The 22,184-nt window shown below is 35.8% G+C and overlaps 1 protein-coding gene across 7 annotated transcripts in view; it reads right to left on the bottom strand.

The window, feature by feature from the left end:
* Positions 1 to 22,184, bottom strand: part of DMD (dystrophin) — a 1,147,932-nt gene that overhangs the window by 859,175 nt on the left and 266,573 nt on the right. For all 7 annotated transcript variants that reach the window (XM_041399749.1, XM_041399747.1, XM_041399750.1 and 4 more), the window contains exon 2: positions 8,067 to 8,128. In XM_041399749.1, coding sequence (XP_041255683.1) covers positions 8,067 to 8,128 — 62 coding nt within the window. The remainder of the gene's footprint in view (positions 1 to 8,066; positions 8,129 to 22,184) is intronic.

Consider the following 22,184-nt stretch of genomic DNA (forward strand, 5'->3'; position numbering starts at 1 on the left):
ATGAGGTGAAAGGAGAAGCTTCACTTATCATCAAAGTGAAAATTAATCTGGTCTCCAAAAGCTGTCTTGTTAAACTGCAATCATTTAGACATTTTCTGGGAAAAAAAAAAAGCCTGCAACAGGCAAAGTTGTAAAGTCTCCTCGTAATGGGAGAATGTTCTGGAGGAGAAATATTAGAAAATCCCTTCCCTTCAGGCACACAGAAAAAAAATCTTCACTGTCTGAACATTAATTTAAATAAAACCCTAAAATGCAACCACTACCAATATAGAGACATTTTGATTCACTTTTTTGTTAATGTCAAATGTCCATCTTTGTGACTTTGAAGCCAAACGAAAACAAATTTTTCTCCTCTCTAGGTTTTCAGTGAAAGGGTTCTTTTCTGTACTGACAATTTGCAAAGCATCTCCAGCTGTGTGACAGCCACAATGGGTCATGAGGCTCAGGCTTCTGATGTTACCGAGAACCGGAAAGATAAATCCTCCCTCTTAAACTCTGCTTTGGTTTTGTCATGCTGCATTGTGACACCTTCTGGTGCTCCTTGCTCTCATAGGAAGTGATAGCAGAAAATCTCTATCTCCAGCGCTCAGGCCCCTACACTGGGCAAAATTAAGTATTTCTAAACAATAAATGGATTATTTAGGGAGATACTTTCTAAGTACTTTATAACGAGTAAGATAAAAAATTGTTCTTTAAACAAATTATAAAAAGTCAGCAAATTAGTTAAACTGAAAGCTTGCATGCAGTGTTGATGTTATGTGCAAAATTCAATGCATGAGGATCTTTGCTGTCTTTAAAATGTGCCTGTTTCTGTTCTTAGTAATCTTCTGCTCATGACAAATTACTTGGTCATATAAAAAAGCTATAAAAATATATTAATAGACAGTAGAAGTTCCAGAATGAAATTCTAAGTAAAATAAAAAGCAATATTGCCATTGATATTATTTCTTAAAGTACAGTGAAAATAATTGTTAGTAATTTTTTTGTTCCAAAGGTAATTTAACTGAATAAATATTTAAATAGCAATTTGATGTTTCATTGCATCATAATAAAATATGCAGAATACAGAACACTAAGAGGTTATGATATAGATACAGAGCATGTATAGATTCTGAGCATGTATATTGCCTGATACTTCCTTATGTATTGTGGAGATAAAAAAAAAAATAAAAGAATTCTTAATATTTAGAAATGCAAATGTGTTTTCTACACCAGGTTTAAACATCATTTGGTTTCAAAAGCTTTTTCTTTAATGATACAGAATGGAAATGATGGGCCTTTGGTGTGTCCTTGCAAGATGTATTATAAAAAGGTTACTGGCACAAGAAAGCCTGGGATTTTAAAACAGGATGTGTCCCAAGGGTAGTGTTGATCACACAGAGCTGCAACTCAAAATTAAGAACTATTAAATTTCCATGAGAGTTCTGGTTGTTTGCCACGCTGCAGCAAATAATTGGGCTCCCACATTAGGAAGCTGTTCTTTCTCATTACTTTTACTGTAGCACTTAGAAAGTCTGGCAACAGACATCAAACAGAGTAATTAGGTACTTAGGATGAATAAATATCAGTCATGGTCTCTAACCAATAACAAATAATACCAACAAATATTTTTTGTTCAGATTTATCACAAATTATACAATTTTAAGTCTATCAGGTTTTCTGAGAGTTTTCTTTCAAAAGAAAAAAAAGCTGCTCAGAAGGTATTTTTCATGTTTAGTTAATGAACTGACCTAACGTCTGCCATACTAGTTTTTAATGTATGAACTTTAAAGAACTGGTAGAAGTTTAAACACAGACAAAATTTCAAAATTTTACTAACAGTCCATCTTTTGTTTGCCCTAAAATCAATGTTCTTACATGTGATCCTCCTTTACATGTATCTCAAAATTAGTGTTCCTTAGATGAACAGAGCACAAGCTTCTTTCTGGTGAAATTCAGCAGAACTCTAATAATCTAATGGCAACCTGCAGCTCAGCAAACTTTTATTTATCTTGTTTCTCCAACAGGCTTTTGTGCAGTCACAAAATTTTCTGTAAATGCCTAAAGCACCACAAACAAACTTCCAAACAAATTTCTCTGAACTCCTCTACGATGACACCAAGTTTTGCTCTGCAAAGCCAGCACTGATATACCCTCTGGAACTCAATTCTAAACCTGAAATCCTACAACACCAGCACACCTTACTGATAGCTTTTATCACCTGAAACAATCAGAGATCTTTTCTGATCTTGTAGACATGCATATGCAACTACTGTTCTGATTTCAGAAAATGCAACATACTAGCAGATATCAGTGCAGCTTGAGCACACTGGTCAGAATCTTAAAGTACAGGATTTAATTCTAATTTTCCTACCAGTCATCCACTCATCTAAGCAGCTGTCTTCATTTGACATATAGGTTAGCTGTCAAGAAAGCAGTTTGGAGAGAGCTAATATTGAACATTTTAATCTGTGTTTTTGTGATTTGTTGCCAAACTCCATCCCTCCCTTCAGCTCCTCTTCTTGGTTATTACCTATTGTCCAGAAGTATGGCTAAGGACAGATTATTCACAGGGGTGAAAACATTTCCATGGAAGCAGAACCTTAAAAAGTTGACAAATGAGACTATTCTTGTCTTCACAGAACTTCACCCAGTTACTCCCATCACAGAGTCAGCACACCGAAATCACTTTTCTGTGAGTCGCTTTTAAAATTTATTTTAATTTGAAGCCATTGTGAGTGATAGCATGGAAAACTGAGCGCGTGTGTCAGCAAATGCAGCACTGCAAATTTCTCTATTGGATGTCAGACTTATGGCAGTGCTGTCTCTCTGGACCTCAGCTATTTGACACAATTCCTCAAAAGACCAGTAAACCGTGCATGCATGTCTGTCATTCCTGTTGGCTGATGTGCAGCAGGCACTTAATCTACAATAACAAGAGACCATTAAAGAGTCTTGAATAATTTCAGCTTGTCCATGGGCTCAAGAAGGTGAAAAGAATCGAGACCATCACCACACCTGCCATGATGTAAGCCACATACAAAACCTGAGTAATTAAGTTGTTTTAACTGCTGTGCAGTTTGACTAAACCTGTAAGCAATGCCCTCTTGTGTGTTCCCTTTATCCCTGCATATAACACTTGACTGAACAATCTAGATGCTATTCTAAACAATTTCATTAGTAAAAGGTTTATTTAATTTTCCTGTTATTTACTAGCCACGTGTATTTTAAATGAAACTGTCAACCTTACTTTTTTTGGCACATGTTGCATCATTACTGTGTTTCTTCACATGATCACACAAGAATGGAAATTCCACAGTCGCCACACAAATAACTATATCAAAATGTTTCCATCTGCCCATAAAAAGGTGCCATTTTTCACAACTTAAATCTCCACAAAAAGGAGAACTATCAAATGATCTTTGTTTTTCATAAAGCTAAGTAATGTAACATTTGGTATCCTATTCATCTATTTTCATATTCTGATTCTTCAATAACAAAAGGAAGAAAATCCAAGCATGAGGTAAACTAACCATAAAAAATTATCCACTTTTTTCCTCCCCAAACCTAATGTGCTTTATTTTCTGACACTTGTTCCTACCCAGTTAGAGATTAATCTTTACAGTATTAACATGAAAAAGCCCATTGTCATATGTCTTCTTTGACTCTGTAGTGGAACTTTCTATTCTTTTGCAGCAGAAAGGTGGAAAACCTACTTAAACCTCTGAAATTGCAAGTGATATTATCCACATCTGTTATTTGCTATCATAGATTAAAACACTGAAATCTCCTTCACAAACTATTATAAAACCCACTTACAGGTTAAGCTTTGACTTCAAACTAGCCATAAGGGTATACCCTAAAATTCAAGCTGCCAAAGTTTACTAGCCCATGTTTACTAGCTCAAAGTTTACTAGCTGCCAAAGTTTATTAGCTCATGTTCTCTTCTGTACTAACAACAGATACTCCTATTGCTGACATTGAAATTGTCAGCAATTTGAGACATTCTCTCTATAATGAGGGAACAAAGAATTGTCCAAATTTCTTTAGTCAAAGACATTTACTCTTTCCTTTTTCCTGTTGGGAGTTGCTTTTGTATTTTTTACTTTTTTTTTTTCTTCTGGATTTTTCACGTTTTCCTTATAGAGTTAGTTGGCATATACAAGCTCTTTCCTATATGCAAGTAAAGAGTATTTCTATCTTCATTAGCACATTCTGTTTTGTAGCCTATTATGCAATGAATGAGACAAAATGTTTAACCAGTGAAGCAACATAAAATCATTTAGAATGGGGTACAGGCGCTGTTAAGGTAATTGTTGTGTCTGTTCCCAAGTCCCAGCTGACAGCTGCTATACTTGCAGGACTGTGACAGATTTGCATTCTCCCAAAACACATAGTTCAGGATTTCACTTATATCAAATTTTAAAAGCTGGTATCTGAGAAAACACTGTCATACCCAGGACCAGACATATCTCTAGTGGGAGATCTAATTACAGTTCTATTATTAAAAACTAGGTTATAATACTTTCCTTTAATATCATCATGTACGCCCTGCAGAACTTAATTATTTTATAAATAAACCTCATCTGAGGTCAAAAAAACCTTCTTTCTGAATAAAATTATATTAAATTATTATGTTCCACATTTAAAAAATTGCTTTAAGCTTTAACTTATTGCATGCCATTTAGATGGCAAACCAAGAAGGTTCACTCAAAGTCACACCCCATGTCTGTGATTGCAAAGGGGAAAAGAGAAGTCTCTGGGATTACCTTCTCCCATTTCTCTTATACTTTAAATGTACTATTTTATCTCACAAACACTGAAAGCCAACTTTTGGCCCTTCCTACTGAAACTTTGATTTTCTTATAGATGAGTCACATACTGTAATTTTCAAGACACAGATTTTCTGCATAATCCATTTTCTGGCTAGCAAAAGAAGTAAGAATTAGAGAGAAACCTGTCCTTTTGAGCAACTGTAAGAGGGACCTGCAAAATTTATTTTCCCCACTTTTTTGATTTAGAGCACCCTAACCAATGTGCTAAAAAAATCTGAAGAGAGACATAGCCTCACCCATAGCAATTGAAATATTGCTGATGTTTCTGCTATCTGTTCCTAGATACCCTTTCACAGACTCCTTGGTAACACTTCAGAGGTTTCAGGTTCTGGACACCTCAGAGAGAAAACTGTCAACATTGTGTGGCTGAAAGTTTGTAATGGATTTTGTGTTAGGGATTTGACTCCACAGCTAAGAGGTATCAGACTTCACTGCTAAACTTGAGGCATCTGACTGAAACAGCTCCACATGATCCAACTGAAATGTCACTGTGGGCATGGCCAGAGGAAGGACAACACTCCTCCCCCACAGGTAAAAATTATATGTGGGCTCTCAAGTTATTCTGACGGCACATAAATCACAAAATTATTTTTTCAGTTCTTTACAGGTTCTCCCATTTAAAAGCATTATTTGTATTTACATCATAAGTCATGTGAATCAACTTGCAAATCTGAGTGTTTTGAAAGCTCAGTCCAAGAATAAAAGCACTGAGACACAGGTGCTCTAGACACTGAATTTTTAGGAAAGTAGTGCAGCTCTTTGGGGAGAAATGCACTATACACCCAACGCAAATGAATCTTCTAAATGAAGATTTAGAATATTTACAAGGGGGTTTTATTTTAACTATATAAAAATGGGGGATTTTGCATATGGAAGGTAGTTGATGGGAGAATTATCTGGCATAATTTAATTTAACGCTAAATATTTTACAGTTAATTAGTGACCTGGATTTCACTTTTCACAAATAACAGAAATGAATGATGTCATACACTTCTCTGTCTTAATTCCAACCCTGTAGGCTAATCTACTCAAGAGAGCACCCCTAGAACTGCATAGGATTGAATAAAAAGCAAATCTGCAATGAAAGTAATTCATTTAGCACTTTTACAAAGCTGACAATGATGAGAAATCACTAACAAGGAGTAGCCTGCTAACTGAAATCAATTCCACAGCTAGAAACAGAGATGGATTTGAACTGCTGCAAACAAGCCAGGAGAAGAGGGATAAACTAGTTTTTACATTGAAATCCACCTTCATGTCTTGAAGACCACCACTCTGAGCTGTTAGAAGAGGGAGAAGCACTGTCCTGGGACTATACAGCAAGACCTCCTGTATTTCTGCCCTAAAAACCCCAGAAAGAAGTCATTTCTTCAAGATTTAAAGATCAATAGTTTTTTGATAGCTGAAACAAGAACACCCTGTCCAAAAAACCCAGGTCATGCTTCAGGCAAATAAAAATTTGAATCATAATGTTTAGGAGGTTTTTCTCAGAGCCCAAATGAAGTAGAGGGAGATTAATACTTTTACAAATATACGCTTAACAATGCATTTTCCTATGCAACTAAAAATAATGTTATAAAACTCAAGTAAAAAGTACCTAAACAGCATTAAATTACATTTAATACAACTAGAATTGGAGGAAAGGCCTCTAGATCATTCAGATGAATGAGTCAAACTTGACACTAAAAGCATGTTTATAGGTGTTGATAGGTATTTTCTAAACCTTTCATAATTCTTGTTATTCTTCTTCAGACTTGGTCCAAGTTTCCTCAGTAATGGCAGCTTTGCTATTCCATAAAACAGTCATTTCTGAGAAAACAATGTTCTAGGAGCATTACATTTTCTTTAGATATAGAAGCAAAACAGTTAGTCTTCATTTTCCACAACTATTTCTGTGACCATAAAAAGGCCTAACAGGTAATACATGTGAAATTAGGATATATCAGATGATGGTTGCTGTGGCTACTTATTCCTATGTGGAAAAGCAAGATTACAAATTATTCTAGCTAAAATCTCACTTTTGCCAAGAAAAATAAAATAATTACATCTTTCACCCTCTGTGAAGCACTTCCATTATCACAAAGATATTAAAGTTGCCTATTTTTTCTGCAATAGTACCATGTTGTGGATTCATTTTGTTTGTGATTCAACACAGCTCCCAGAGCTTTCCTGTCCTTCATTATTGCCAGCCCAGCTATCCCCCCATTCTGTATGCATATGTTTTACTGATGTCCTAAACATAGTACTTCACAGTTGTCTTGTAATTAATTATTCTTCAAGACAGTATTTCGTCTTCATCCAGTCCTTTAAATTGCTGGACATCTCTGCTGTAAAGATGCTGAGCACAAATGTGTGCTAAGTCACTTGAATCAGTATTAGAAAATTCTCTACACCACAAAAAAAAAAAAGCTTTTGGGACTCCCTGATGGACTAAACCACTGCTGAGCAGGTTTTTCAACATTATGGTGGTTGTATTCAGATTCTCTTACTCCCCTTTTTTAATGCGTAGAATCAGATGGGACACAATCAAAAACCAGACTAAACAGAAGATACATCACAGCTACTATTTCATTGCTGTCTATTGCCTGGTAAAATGACAAATGATAGGACTGATTTGTTTTATTATTAATCAATAGCTCAGGCAGAATTTTTCCTTATACACAGCCAGAAGGGCATGCTTTAAATAAATAAGTTAATTTGGTCTTATTTTTCCCCACTCCATTTATGATCTACCATTTTCAAAAGCAACTATATCAAAACATATTATGATTTACTTTCATAATTTGTTAACTGGATTGCACCTCTTATCTCTGACCTTGCTCTTCTCCAATTCATCCAGTTTTATTAAAGATGCAATTGCAATTAGAAACAAGAAGAGACATGTCTAATAGAGGAAACTCCTTTGTACATTAGAAACATAACAAAGAAATCCAACAAAGAGTAATACAGGTGCATCACTAGTTTGAGAAAAGGTGAAGCAAATTGAGGCAGAGAACATCCGAAGAGAAGAATGGCTTCTTACATTTCAATCACTGATGAAATCAAAGAAATAAAGTTTGAAGACTTTTTCTAATAAATCCGTCATCTGCCTTCAGCAATATCTGAGACTTGGAACTGTTACCTTGAAAACTAAGCTTCACTGTAGGAATATCAGGGGTTTTTTTTGTTTTCTGTTTTTTGGGGTTTTTTTGTTTGGTTGTTTTTTTTTAATATACAAAGATATTTGCATCAATAAGTAAATAAATATTTTACCTTAGCAAACTGTGCATTTATCCATTTTGTGAAAGTTTTCTTTTGAACATCTTCCCGTTCATCTGCCAGAGAAAAGGAAAGTACTTCATTAGAATTATTCCACAAAATAATGCAATATTATTGATTAATGTTTCAGGTTTAGTTCATTGTAAATTACTAAAAATACTTCAAACACAGGCAGGAAATTTATTTGGATCTATTATTTAAAAAATGCATCCACACATTCTGAAGGTCTACAGGTCTTCATGGTCATGGTCTACATCCCTAGTTCAACTGACCTATCCTGTGGTTTCTTTTCTTCTGGAAAAGAACAAGTTGCACTAAGGTCTGAAACACCTCATTGTAATTTTTAATTTCATATAGGTATAAAAACCCCCAAACATCTGATGGTCTTGGCATGAGGAAACTCTTCTACAGTAGAAAAGTACTTGAAATAACATTATATGCACCTCCTCAAACTGCTCGAGGAAGTGAAACCTTCTGAACCCAAACAATAGCTCTCCATTGGCAGCCCCTGATGCACCTTATGCCTTTTTTAACTTGCAGCTATTTGCCTGTCACAAATTATCTATTTTTCCTCCAATGGAAAAAGAAAAAGAAAAAAAAAAACCAACCCACACATGAAATTCTTTTTCAATTCTTAATATGAAATCTTTTTAGAGGGAGAGGATTTGTCTTAGGCCTTGATTTCTGTATCTAAGTTATAAGTACAGTCCTCATACTGAATGGAACTGGAAAAAAAAAAGGTAAAATTCTGCTGTATTTTATATAGGTTGAAAGAGAAAAATTATTTCAAACTAGAACTTTGTATGCATTTGCTCAAAAAGATCTATTAGGCATCATCATTGAAATATAAAGGACAGATTTCTTTGCTTGGCAAAATAAAATAAACCTCAACTAGAACTGAAGGACATATGTGGAAAAGGGTGCAGAATGCTTACACTAAAATAAAGTTCACTCCATGCAGCCTTTTGGTTTGCAGTAAAATTCTCTACACTTCTTTAAAAAAAGGGATATTAAAATCCCTTCTGAAATGTATAGCAATTAACAACATTAATGAATTCAGATAAATTTGAATAGAAGGTATAGATGAGCTAGAAGATAAATACATGGCTTTATTAATGTACTTTGCTTTCCCTCCCTCCACCCGTCCAAAGACCCAAGACAAGACAAATCTTTTTCATACAAATGTATCTTTTGCTCTTAAAACCTCAATATTGCTTTAAATATACCTTTCCCACCAGAATGTTTTCCAGTTTCAAAGATACAATACACTCATAAAAATTACTAGTTTGCAAAGTCACTGTTGCATTATAAAGAAGTACTACATACTTGAAGGAGAATATTCTGAGTTCAGATGACCTTGAGCAAAAAAAAAAAAATAAATATGACAACACAATAGTACAACTGGTAACTTGCCATAGAAGACATGCATTATAAACACTCTGTTACTAATGTATATGAGTATTTGCTACAATAAACTTTCTAGAATTCTATTGCTATCTATCCCAAATGTCAGCTTCATCCTTTGGCTGAAAGCAATACTTGAATAGTTAAGAGACTCATCTAAAAGCAACAGCATGTGAAGGAGATACATGCTTTTGGTAATACATGATGCTAAAGCTGTTAAAAATTTTATTTTTCCCCGCAAGCAACACTTCTCTCTGTGTAGACTGTAAGTTGTTTATTATATGAGTTTTGTTTCATTCTAGCCACATGCACTATACAGATGAGGGAAGAAAAATACTTTTGTTGGTAGAAGATAAATATTCAATCTGATGTTATATTGCAAACTTCTTCAGCAACTTCATATAAAATATTACACATAAATAGCTGCTTCTGTTTAATCATCTCTGCTAAAACTGCCAAATGCAAATGGGTTCGAAGAATAATGTGGCATTTAGCAAGGGAAAGGAAAAAGAGACAAAACCACCTTTTTCAAACTGTTCAAACAATAATGTGATATTTTGCAAGGAAAAGTAAAGAGACAAAACCACCTCAAACTTCTGCTTTGTAACGCCAGGCAGTTGTAATAGCATATTTAGTAACAGAGTGGGTTGTTTGTTTTAGGGCCTTTTGTTTGGTTGTTTTTGTTTGTTTGTTTTTTTTTTTTTTTCTCATAAAGATATATGGGAGTTTAACTGCTAGTCACCAATTAACTCATGTCCACTGTGCAAATAAAAAACAGGGTCTCCTGAGAAAAATGAGAGTCAACCCCACAATATCAATGTTTGAAACTTATTCAAAGTCCAGGCAATGCTCTGCTACTTTGTAAACACAAACTTATTAAACTGCTGTTATCTTCAAACAGAGATCATTGCAAGCACTTTTATCTTTCGGTGCTTGCTCTGACAAGTTTATACCACAACAATTTGTTAGTGACAGCTCCTAACCTAAAAATGAATCCATCTTTTGGTTATGCATGGCATGATTTCCCCATTGTACACTGGATTTTTACAAAGAGATGTTCTCTTAGCCCAGATTTATGGATTGAATGCTCGATGTGGAAGCTGAATGACATTTATCTAGGTGCTGCAGAAATGTGCCAAGAACACTCTCTGCCACTTTCAGAATGCTGTGTTTATAAGAGATCCTTCAGCAATGAGCCAGTGAATGTCCTTGGAGGTGCTTTTACTGTGAGACAAGAATAATCAAATGGCCAGGCAGGTAATTCCTTCACCTGTTCAAAGAGTAATGTGGTATGTTTATTTCTTTTCTTTCAAGCTGAAAGAATTGCAGAATAGTGTACTGTCTTCAGGTTAGATTTAAACACTGCATGGATCCTGAATTCCTTTATTGCAATAACAAAGAGATCCATTCCCACAGCAAAAATGCTTTTCTCAACTGATGGACATTGAACGAAATAGGCTTAACCTCATTTTCTGTAGGTTATCAACTCAGAAAATGAGCACTCTGAGGTCTACAAACACCATTCCAGAAAAAAAAAAAAAAAAAAACGATTAGTACCACTGAACAGATCTTGTTTTAACTACAATGCATTCAGAGATGTGTTCTGATGATCACCCAGCTTTAAAACTGTGAATGCAAAACTCTCAGATTAGTTAACTGCACATTTGACTTCTGAAGTATTAGTCCAGGTTAGGTCTCATAATAAATTATGACCCAGAGAGAAAGTGCAGTATTAATGAAGCTAATCATCTGACAAAGGACAGTTCTGACACTTAATCAGGCAGCGAGGCTAATAGAGACAAGAGGCACACTGAAGGATGCTTAGGAACAATCATGATTCAACAGAACAAAGATGCTATTAATAATGGCAATTGGTCACCATACAACTTTCCTAGATATACTTAACAGCTCATGTTTGCGACCTACCACTCCAATGCAATTCCCATCTGTCTTCTACATGAAAACTTCCAACATTATGTTGTCATCTCTTATAAACTACTCTTTTTGCTACTCTTAGTTTTCCATACCACCCTACCCCCTCAAATGCTACCAAACGCATTAAATAAAAAATAGTAACAGGAAAAAAAATCTTTTAAATACCAGTGTGCTCTAGATACTATTCTGAAAGCATACAGAAGTGTTAATAAATCACTAAAAATAATATCTTAAAAAAATTGATCTGGAAAATACCAAGAAGATTGCAAAATGAACGAAGGTTCAGAAACACACTATGTATATCACTACATCATTCCATTTGTATAATAAAAGCCACCTTCCTACAGAAAACATGACTTAGGGAGAAGAAAATTTGCACTTTTGCATCTTTCCCTTTTTTCTATGAGATCTTTAACCTGTCAACCCTTGACACACCTGAATAAATATTTCTTTCACTAACTCACAGAATAGCTGAGGCTGTAAGGCACCTCCAGACATCATCTGGTCCAACTGCCACAATCAAGCAAGGCCACCTAAAACAGATTTTACAGGACCCTGTTGAGTGTGGGGGTTTTTTACTATCTCCAAGGATGGAGACTCCACAGTGTCTTTTACTGCTGCCACACGAAGGCTGCATCTTCAGCCTTCCACAGATCTGGGTTGTGTTTTCCAATGCAAGTGGCTTAGAAAATTCTTCTCTAGAGTAAGTACACCCCAATTTTTAAAATTAGAAGACATTCAACAAAATTGTACCGGTACACAAGGAGTATGAGAAATTATCCATGTCCTCAGATTGTAAGTGTCAGTTTTAAACACACAAACAAAAAAATCACTGTCATTATCATGTCAGTGAAGATGTGATATTTGTAGAGTGTTTGAATCACTCAGAGACAGGCAGTGATAGGAGGCTCAGTTGTGGGACAGGTTTTATGCAGCCTTCAGCAAGCAATTCCATCACAGGTGGAGGAACATAAAGAGGGAAGAAGATACCTTTTTCTGTTATCCAGTGTTGCCCTGAGTTAGGTAAACAATAATTGAATGCTTTATCTAGAACCAGAACCTATAAGCAAGAAAGGAGAGGGAAAAAAAAAAAAAAAAAAAAAAAAAAAAAAAAAGGAAAAAAGAAAACAGAAGAAAAGAAAGAAAAAATTTCCATAAGCTGGTGAAAACTTTGAAACAATGGTGTTAAGGCAGGTGTCAATTCCCTCGTTCATGGCATCTGCAGGTTCATTGGAACACAGCACAAATCAAAATTGCTATTTGATTTTACAGCAGCCAAACAATGAAGATTGAGAAAAGGTCAGGATTTTCTTCAGTGAGTGGGAGTGAGTACCAGCAATGCTGGGAGTGCTAGGAAAAAAAGAGGCCACAGATAGTCACATTATTGATACTCTGGCTCCATCGACTCACTATTCTTAGAGATTTTCAGTACATTGTGACAATACTCTGCCAGTAACTACAGCTGCTGAGAAATGTTCCCTTCCCATTCTCGCTTATCTGAGGGGGGAAGAAAAAATCAATGCAATACAAGGACTCAATGATATTTGAGTGGACTAGCTTTGATTTTTAGTCATTGAGGTCATCCAAGACATTCACAAGCTGACAGGAAATACAATAGGCTGCTTTGACAGACAAAGAATTTAAGTCTATTGCTCATGTAAGGCAATACAGAACATACAATTCTTTGTCCATCTTCTATAAATACACTGATGAGCAGTGTGTTGACTTAATCAGAATATTGTTAAAACTCCCTGTTCCCTGTGCTACCCTCTTGAGGCTTTACTGTGGAACCAGAGTCAAATCACCATAATCAAACCATCTCAGGCTTTTCAAAACACTGATGAACCTATTCAAATGCTCAGCAGAAATGGAACACTGAAAGCCCTCGTTAATATAGATTTAAAGAAAAAAAAAAAAAAAAAGTAAAACTAAATGCCATGAAAAATAGAATACCGAAATTTTCTGAGAAAGGTTTGGTAAGAGTCAAGGTAAATTCAGGAACTGAACAGGTGTATTCCTAACAAAAAAGACATTGCTCGCCCTGTTTCCTTCAAATAGAGGAACTCAGAGATGGGGATGCTATTTACTGATCAGAGGACAAAAAAGAGTATATCTTTAAGACCCAACTACAAGATTTTTACTGACAGATTGGTGTAGCAGATTGAACTACTGAACTACCTTGCCTAGACTGAATGTCAGGCTGAGGAAACCTTTTATTTTTCCTATTTCATAATGTTAGTTGGAATTTTTCTCTCTTAACAAATGTTTTAGGGAAACTGCTTCCTGATTTTTCCTATTTTTTAATTGTTTAAGACACTGCAAGTGTTTATATTAGGTCTCACTCTTCGAATCTAAGTTTAATTAGCTATTTAGAGAAAAACTACTGTGTGCTTTTGAGGACCAGTATGGATGTCATGTAAAAAAGGAGCAGGAGCAACACAAAGGATAGAGAACATGACAGCCTGCCAGTGTGGAACAGAAGTTAAAAAAAGGAAAGAAAACAAATTCAACAATGACAACTAGAAGAACAAGAAGAAAAAAAAGAAAAATTCGGAAGGCATAAGAGGAAGGCAGAAGGGGAAGTAAACACATTTACCCTGGCTTAGAGGGAAAAAAAAAGGTAAAAAGACATATGGAAAAGAAGTAATGGGATGGGAAAAAGCATTGATAAACACTTCCTTTCTGGAAAGAAAGAAAAAAAAGGATATCTGGTAGAAGATCATATTCAGAGAAGCAGTAAATTTGAACAAAAGAACTACTGAAACATGTGCAGCTTAGTCAAAAAAATTTGACTAGTATCCAAAAGTACCAGAATAATGCAAACAAGCTACATATGACTCCTAAAACAATAATGGGCAGCTGTGAAATGTACACATAAATCTATGTTTGAACAAATTCATATAATTTGTTCGTGTTTGTTAACCGCCCCCCTGCCCTTCTTCCCCTCCACCATTTCTCAACCCTTTTCCCTAAATAAATTGTAGCATATGGAACTCCCAAGACAAAAGCAAGATCATAATTCTAATGAAATTTAAAAAGAAAAGAAACAGAATGTCAGCTCACATTTCCAGAACATTTTAAGTATACACAACATGGGGTGTTCAGCTCCAGCTCATACACTTGTAATTGTGTTCCCAGCTGTTGACCTAGTCCTCCTCTGGTCCACCACAGACAAATACACTTTGGGAACTGATCCTACTTCCCTATGTCCATGGATTTGACCTCAGGACCTGTAACAAAACACTTGAGTGTTAGGACATCTGCCTCAAGGGATGGTGACCCACCCCTCCTTACCCTTTCAAGGATAAGGACTTGTAAGAGTCTTGATCCACACTCTACCAAACATACCCTGTTCTAGTTATTAACAGCTTTGTAAACATAAGCTTAACTGGTTTTGTCTACTGGGGCTTTTTATTATGTTCTAACCAGCAATTAGTTTGGATCCAGTAAATTTTTCCCAAAGGGAAATCACTAGTAAAATGCAACCTAAAAAGCCCCAGTGCTTCAATACATCAGATTTCTCTGGACAAGATAAATAACTGCTCAAACTTAAACAACTAACCTATCTCTACCTGAGAAGCTGGTGCTTCAAAAGGAGTTCAGTTTATGCCTTATCTGCATGGAAATATATAATTACTCATTTCTGTGTATAAGCAGTCTCCCCTCTTTTATCTATTTTTCAGTGCCATATACCTATATTGACAAATGAAAAGAAGCCTTGTTAATATTTCAGTGGAAGCCGATGCTATTTTAGCATTATACCATTGTTATGACAGTATTTTCTGAATACTGTAAAACATATACCTTTAGATGAGATAATAGATTTGTCTTCACTTAAAGCTCCATGCTAGTTAGAAGGGCTGTACCAGCTGAAACCATTGCTGCTTTCTGGAACTTGCCGAATATTGTTAGATTTAATAGTATTATCTTTTTTGGTTTTTTGCAGTCAGACACCAATGAAATCATGTTGCCAGTACATCCAAGTATCTCGAAAAAATACCAATGATGATTTAAGAGCTTTCTGGTTTGTGTGCTTGTTTTGTTTGTTTGTCAGTTTCTGTTTGGCTTGGGAGTTATTTGGGTTTTTTTGGTTGGTTGGTTTGGGTTTTTGGGTGTTTTTTGTTTGGTGGTTGTTGTTGAAAGCAACAAAATTCACTTGCAGGATAAGTCTTCTTAGTGCTAGAGTGGACTAAATTAATGGCAAAGGATACTGGTAATACCAAAATGTGAAAGAAAAGTAGGAGTTGGTCAATACTAACTTCACCTTGTCAAATGAGTATATATGGAGAAAATGCTTAATATTTCTTGATGGATTCATCTGAACAGGACATTTGTTTCTTATTTACGTATTAGGGAAGCACAAGTTGCTGCTAATACATCATGTGATATTATATAAAAGTAACAAAAACACTTTTTGCCACATGGATTTACTACTACTACTATTACTATTGCTATATATAAAAACTATTGCAACTCCACAGCCCAAACCTGCAATTTTTACTAGCTGCTGAGAGATATGTTGCTCCTTTCATCTTCCAAAAACAAGTAATAACTTGTAAGGTTGATTAGCAGGAATCACAATGTGCTCAGAATAAGGAGGCAACGTTTGCTGCTCAGCCCCCTTGCTGGTTGTTGGGCTGACTGGAACAAAAGAACCTGACTGACATTTTAGAAAAAAAAAATAAATCATATAACTTCTTTTAAAGAGTGACTGGACCTGGTAAACAGATTAAATACATCTTGACTGTAGTAACTCTGGTTTCAGAGTTTCTTACTTTTAACCCATTTTTGTTATTTCCCAGAGAAAAAATGGGAATTACTAACTGAAGACAGAGAGAATCAGTATTAACGCTTTTTCTCTGTTCCGAGCTCATGGGTGTTCCCAGACTCTGCACAGGAAGGAGAGTGGCATTAGGACAGACGGACAGGCCCAGCGGTGGCCTGCAGCAGCTGTACCTCTGCGAGCCCTATTGAACAGCCAGCAGCAGAAAATCCTCCTGGGTTAGACACTAATAAAATTGGTTTGTGCGCACTACACCCTCAGTGACAGCCTGTAATAAGCGTTGTTACTCCTCTGCACCAAGGATCTGAGAATTGCTGAAACTAACTCAAAGTGAAAGCGAGCGCTCTCACCTCGGCTGCTGTTTAACCAGCCAGCTCAAAGAGAACCCAGCACTACAAATGTCCCTGTCATCACTGTAGGAAAAGTTACAGGCCAGAAATGAGCAGCACTGGCAGCTCCTGTATTTCAGCAGTCATCAAAAAAACTCAAAAAAAAACCCCAAATAAAACCACATAACCAAAAAACAACAGAAAACACCCAACAAAAAAAAAAAACCATCCCCCATAATAAGAAACTTGTTTTGAAAAAACTTTAAACAGCTCTAGACCTTAGGTTTTCACCAGGAGAGTTCCATGCGCTGGGAGGAGAAAAATTGTGATAAAGTAGCTGTGGCAAACACTGAAGTTGGCTTGTTAGGACAGAGGGTGGGGTTTCTGTTTGTGTTTTTTAAACCTTGGAAGAGAGGTCAGCATTTAGCTGATCAGCAGAGTAAGCTGTGACAGAGGCACTGCATGGGAAGTATTACTAGAACAGAGATTAATTACTAGAAATAAGAAAGTCAAGGTTATGTAACTAGATAAAATTACCCACAATTTTCATATTTATAACCTTTATGAAAACTAAACAGGTATTTTTGTTTTGTTCAGAAAACAGCAGATAAATGCTTACTGTTAGACTGTGTCCTTCCTTAGCTGAAGATTTTTACTATCTAGGTATTTTTATTCAGATATGAGCAACAGAGGACAGAAGACCGAGGACAGTAACGTTAATTCATGAGCCAGCCAGAGCAGAACACATCAAAAATAGGAAATAGAAGCCCACAAACTTTCTGAATTATAGATTTTCAGCTAATAGCAAATGAAGCTGAAAGAAGCATCAGGATTTAAAACAGGTAATAAGAGTCTAAAACGTGACATTAGTATCTAGTGTTTCACACAACCTTCAGATGTGAAAATGAAATTGCTGTTCTGTTTTCAGCAGATGCCACCTAGTGATGCATAGCTGCAAAGCTTTGAACCACTTTGATTTTTATGTGTATTGTCTCAGATTTTCTGATTTGCTCCTATGGGAAAAAAAACCAAAATCAGGCAAATGCTTTACGTGGTCACAGACTCTTGAAATTCATGTCATACACATGCAGAACACAGAGGAGGATTGGTTAACCACTTGTGAGGGACCAACATTTGTTACAGTTTGTATTAAAATACTCATTACAAACAACCATGCTAAGTACTCTGGGGTAGCTAGCACTATTCTGTAATATTTCAAGTTCTTTTGTTGTTCCTCTGTCAAAAGCAGTTAGAGAACATGCTGTTCCAGTCTGCTTGACTGACTGCTGTCTACTTTATTTCATCTGACCCAATTAGTGTCTGAGTTAATTAGGAGGAGCTGCCACTGGGACATCAGAGAATGTATCAGAGAAGTTTGCAATTAATGAGAGCAAGGTGTTAATATGCAATTGTTTACAATACACACATCCTGTTCTTAGGGTGAAGATACTGTCATTATGAAGCTGACAGCATCAACTAGTCCACAGCTAGAATTCATCTTACTATACAACACTTAAGAAACTTTGAAAGAAAAGAGCACATGCCTCTAAGAACAATTGTGTAAATTAACAGGTAAGTGAACTGTATTTTCAACTGCTATTTCACCCCACCTGAAGTAGACAAAGTAATGATGAGTGTATTTAAACTATAGTTGCGATTTATTTAATTCAGAAACAATTATTGCAGATTTCATGTTGTCAAGTCTCTTGGCATACTTTCACCACTCCCAAGCATCCCCCACTTTCCAAGGGTAGAAAAGAAAGGACAATCAAAGACTAATGCCCTTGTTGACAGTGATAATTGTGGTTGGTGGGGGGGAACCAATAGAATAGGATTTAATTCCCCTATACCCTTTATACCCTTTTCCCTTTCACAGCTACTTTGTTCTGTTTGTAGTGGTTCAATTGTGTAAATGACTGAAGGATCTTAAATTTTGAGAAATACACGTTAGCATCTGAGTGTTTGGCATACTGAACACGATTGTCCAGTATTACCCCATATTTGAAAAAAAACTCCAACTGTACAGGTGAAGGCTAATATAATTTAGATATAAGTCTAAATACCAGCACTTCACAGAACACTTGGATTATAAAGAATGTTAAATGTATATCACTTACACCGTATAAGGTCAAACATTCCTGAAAAGAAAAATAAAGTAATTGAATTTCTAGACAGCTGATAAGCAACACCTTGCAAACAGCCACAATGTTTATTGCAGACTATTCTTCCTTCAGCTTCTTTCTGAGGCTTCTATTTTTCATTTAACAGCTTTATTTGGTAAGTGACTGTTCAGCTCTCACAAAAAGAAAAAAAACATTCAAATCGGAAGAATGGGGAGGTGTTTGTCTCTTTCGCCTCTAAGATGGCAAAAAAATAATCGCACAATAGAAATAAGTTTTAGCCTTCATCACAAAGATGGTGACAACTGTGACAAAGAATATGCTTTTTTTTTTTTAGAATTGTCAAGACAAAATGTATTAGAGTTGGAACTCAGCCACATGCCCAGGGCCACCAATAGTTCAAAGTGTGTTTTACCCAGCAACCAGGCGGGGTAAAAAGCTATCTTTCTAGAGAACAGGCACTATAAGCTGTAGAAATCACATTGCTGAAGACAAGGGAAGCATTTAAGGTGAGGTACCACCCTTGTCAATCAGATTACGCAACAGCATTGGCTGTTGAACAGAGATATAGAACATCTTCTGGTGCAGTCTGTGTCTCTCCAGTACCACACTGGGGGGGCAGCCCTTGACTCCCAGAGGAAGTGCAGGAGGTGCTTCTTCTTAAGCACTCAGGCACTGGTCCTGCTTATGAACATTTTATTATCTATGGTAACACTGAAACAACATACTCTGCTATGTGTTGTTAAACATATGTTTACAACTTTGCATAAGGTTCTCAGATTACTTTTAAGTCGTCTACAGAATGAACTGAAATTAGGCAGAAATCCTGTCCAAAATTCATCTGCCTGACATTAGAGCACTGGCATTTGTTAAAACTCAATATTCACTTTGGGGCTGAGCACATTTTTCATCCACACATGGGGAGAAAGTTCAACATCTTAAATTTATGTTGGGAGAGTGGAGTAGAAAGAATTGGTAAAAATAAAATGGAGAGGGACACTAAGATAGCAAGGAAGAAAGAGGATATACATAATTACCTTATTCATATTTTGAGGTACTTTTCCATTCTGAGATAACGGGGAAAGTAAAGGGAGGAGCAATTTTTAGAATGATAACATCATTAAATTTTGTAATATGTCTCTGAAATTCTTACTCCACTTCAGAATATTTGAAGCACTAGTGAAATAGTTATTGAAATTAGATTTAATGAGTACTGTTCATCCTCTCATTAAGTGGGTATTGTCTGAGCAAGTTAGAAGAATATTTGCAATAACAAATTGTATTTAAATCCTGGCAGATTTCATGCCCTCCCAACTGAAAGTAGGATTTTCTGGCTGAATCAGACATGAACATTTTAGATAACTTATACATTTGCTGCCTGTATGTATTCCGTGCATTGATCAGTGGTTTTTTTTTTTTTTTTTCATTGTCTACATCATTCAGAACCGCTTTCAATGAAGGATTTCATATCTATAACATTAAGTGAAGATTAAGAAATATTAGTATTGATGCTAGGACAGTTACCTATTATAAACATCGATTTTTATTTCAACTCAGTGCCAACTCGTCAGCTCTACTGAGAGGAGCTGTGTTTCCTTAATATAGATTCAGTACAGAAAAAGAAGAAAAACATCTATTTGTCATTCTTTTTACAGCTGTTCTTTTCCAGTCTAGACAACTCAAGGCAAGTGTGACATTTCACAAGATCATAAACTACACTGAAGAAACATACTGTCATTCTATTCCAATGTTTTTGCAACAGTAAAGAAGAGTAGTTTTCTTTGTAGCCCAATGCTTTTTAGAGGCACCCTAATCAATCTGCACAGATATTCTGATCACATTCATCCTAATAGAGAAACAGAGTGAATAGATATTGGAATTTCAGTTTGGGCTTCTACCTTGGAGGATGTACAAAAGACCAACTTTTTTCCACTATGAATAGAAAACCACTTATGAGTAGAAAACTCATAAGCCAGCAGACAAAGGGAAAGAAAGAAAAATACACTAAAATCAATGTTAAAATATATGGATAACTTACTGAGAGAGGAAAGAGAAGAAATGAGCATTCAGCTATAAAGACTGTTGATAAAATCTCACCCAACAAAGCTGAAACTATTACACTGTGGCTTTGACAACTACTAAAAACCTGCACATGAACCAAGGTAAATTCACTGAAATTAGAGCATGATGGTTTAGAATGAATCAAAAGATGTTATACACATTAATTCTAAGGAAGTTCAGACAGTACTCTACAAAACAGTTCAATGTGAACACAACAGAGAACATACACCCTCTTTCCCTGCTTAAATCAGGTATAATTCCTATTTTCTACAGATGTCCCATTTAATTTATTAATAATACATCTTTGCATACTCTTTAGCTTCTTTAATGTTTTTACACTCCATGATTTGACTCTGGTTACCTGCTCACTCTATGGTTCACAGTTACACTGTAGAATTCCTGAGCACATAAAATCCTTGGGACTAACGTGTAAAAGGATAAAAGGGGATTTATAAAGATTAATGCTGGGAAGGCATTCAGATGGATCTGAGCACAGGTATCCTGAGGCAGTGTTTAGTCCCAGTAACAACTAATTATTGATATGCAGATGCTGAGATGAGCTCAGTTGGTGAGAGTGTGGTGCTAATAACACCCAACATTGTGGGTTCAGTCTCTGTGTGGAGCATTTCCTTAAGAGCTGGACTGTTAAAGATCCTGGATCCTTGTGGGCCCCTTCCAACTCAGAATACTGTATGAATCTTGTGCTGGTATCTACCATCTACCATGCAATGGAACTTCAGGCTAATTCAGTGAGCATGAGGATCAAGAAAACCAGAATGACTACAGTATTCTGCTCCTTTTACTCAGCTCAAAAAAACCAATATTCTTTGGTCAACACAAAGAACCACAAAGAAAGTTTTTTCCAAGAATTTTGAGAAGTGAGGAATGAATTGGCTACTCCTCTAGTATTTGCAACACCTCACAACCAACTTAGCAACCACATAAATAGTGTCTATGTTATTTTGGTATTTCTACATTGCTAATTGTCAGGCACTCTTCATCAGCATCATCAGCTTGATGACAATGACACACAGAGGTTAAATCATTTGGATATCTGATTAGCTGTCAGAAACAATGATTCTATGACATTCAGGCTCCACCTAACATCACAGCAGGACCCAAAGGGTTTGAAACCAAATACCAGTTTTGGAAATTAAAAATACTGCCGTTCTTATAATGAAAAAAAATTGAAAATCGTGCAGCAGGCAGCTACATTAATAAAAATAACAAGCAAACAATTTACAATTAATGCCAAACAACTTATAAAGGTCAAATTGGCATGACTGTGACATTTCAAGCAATGTAAATGGAAGTCTTAACATTTTCCATGCTTTTGTTTTAGTCCCAGTAATAAGGAAATTGAATGAATTTCAGGTCTTTGACATGTTTCCTATATTGACATATAGGTCTTGGATAGAAAATAACTTTAGTAATACACAATTCTCTGTACTAAATTCTTTAACAGCTAAGGAGATCACTA

The sequence above is a fragment of the Onychostruthus taczanowskii genome, unplaced genomic scaffold (genome assembly GCF_017590055.1).
Source record: "Onychostruthus taczanowskii isolate IOZ18803 unplaced genomic scaffold, ASM1759005v1 scaffold17, whole genome shotgun sequence".
Classification (NCBI taxonomy): Eukaryota; Metazoa; Chordata; class Aves; order Passeriformes; family Passeridae; genus Onychostruthus; species Onychostruthus taczanowskii.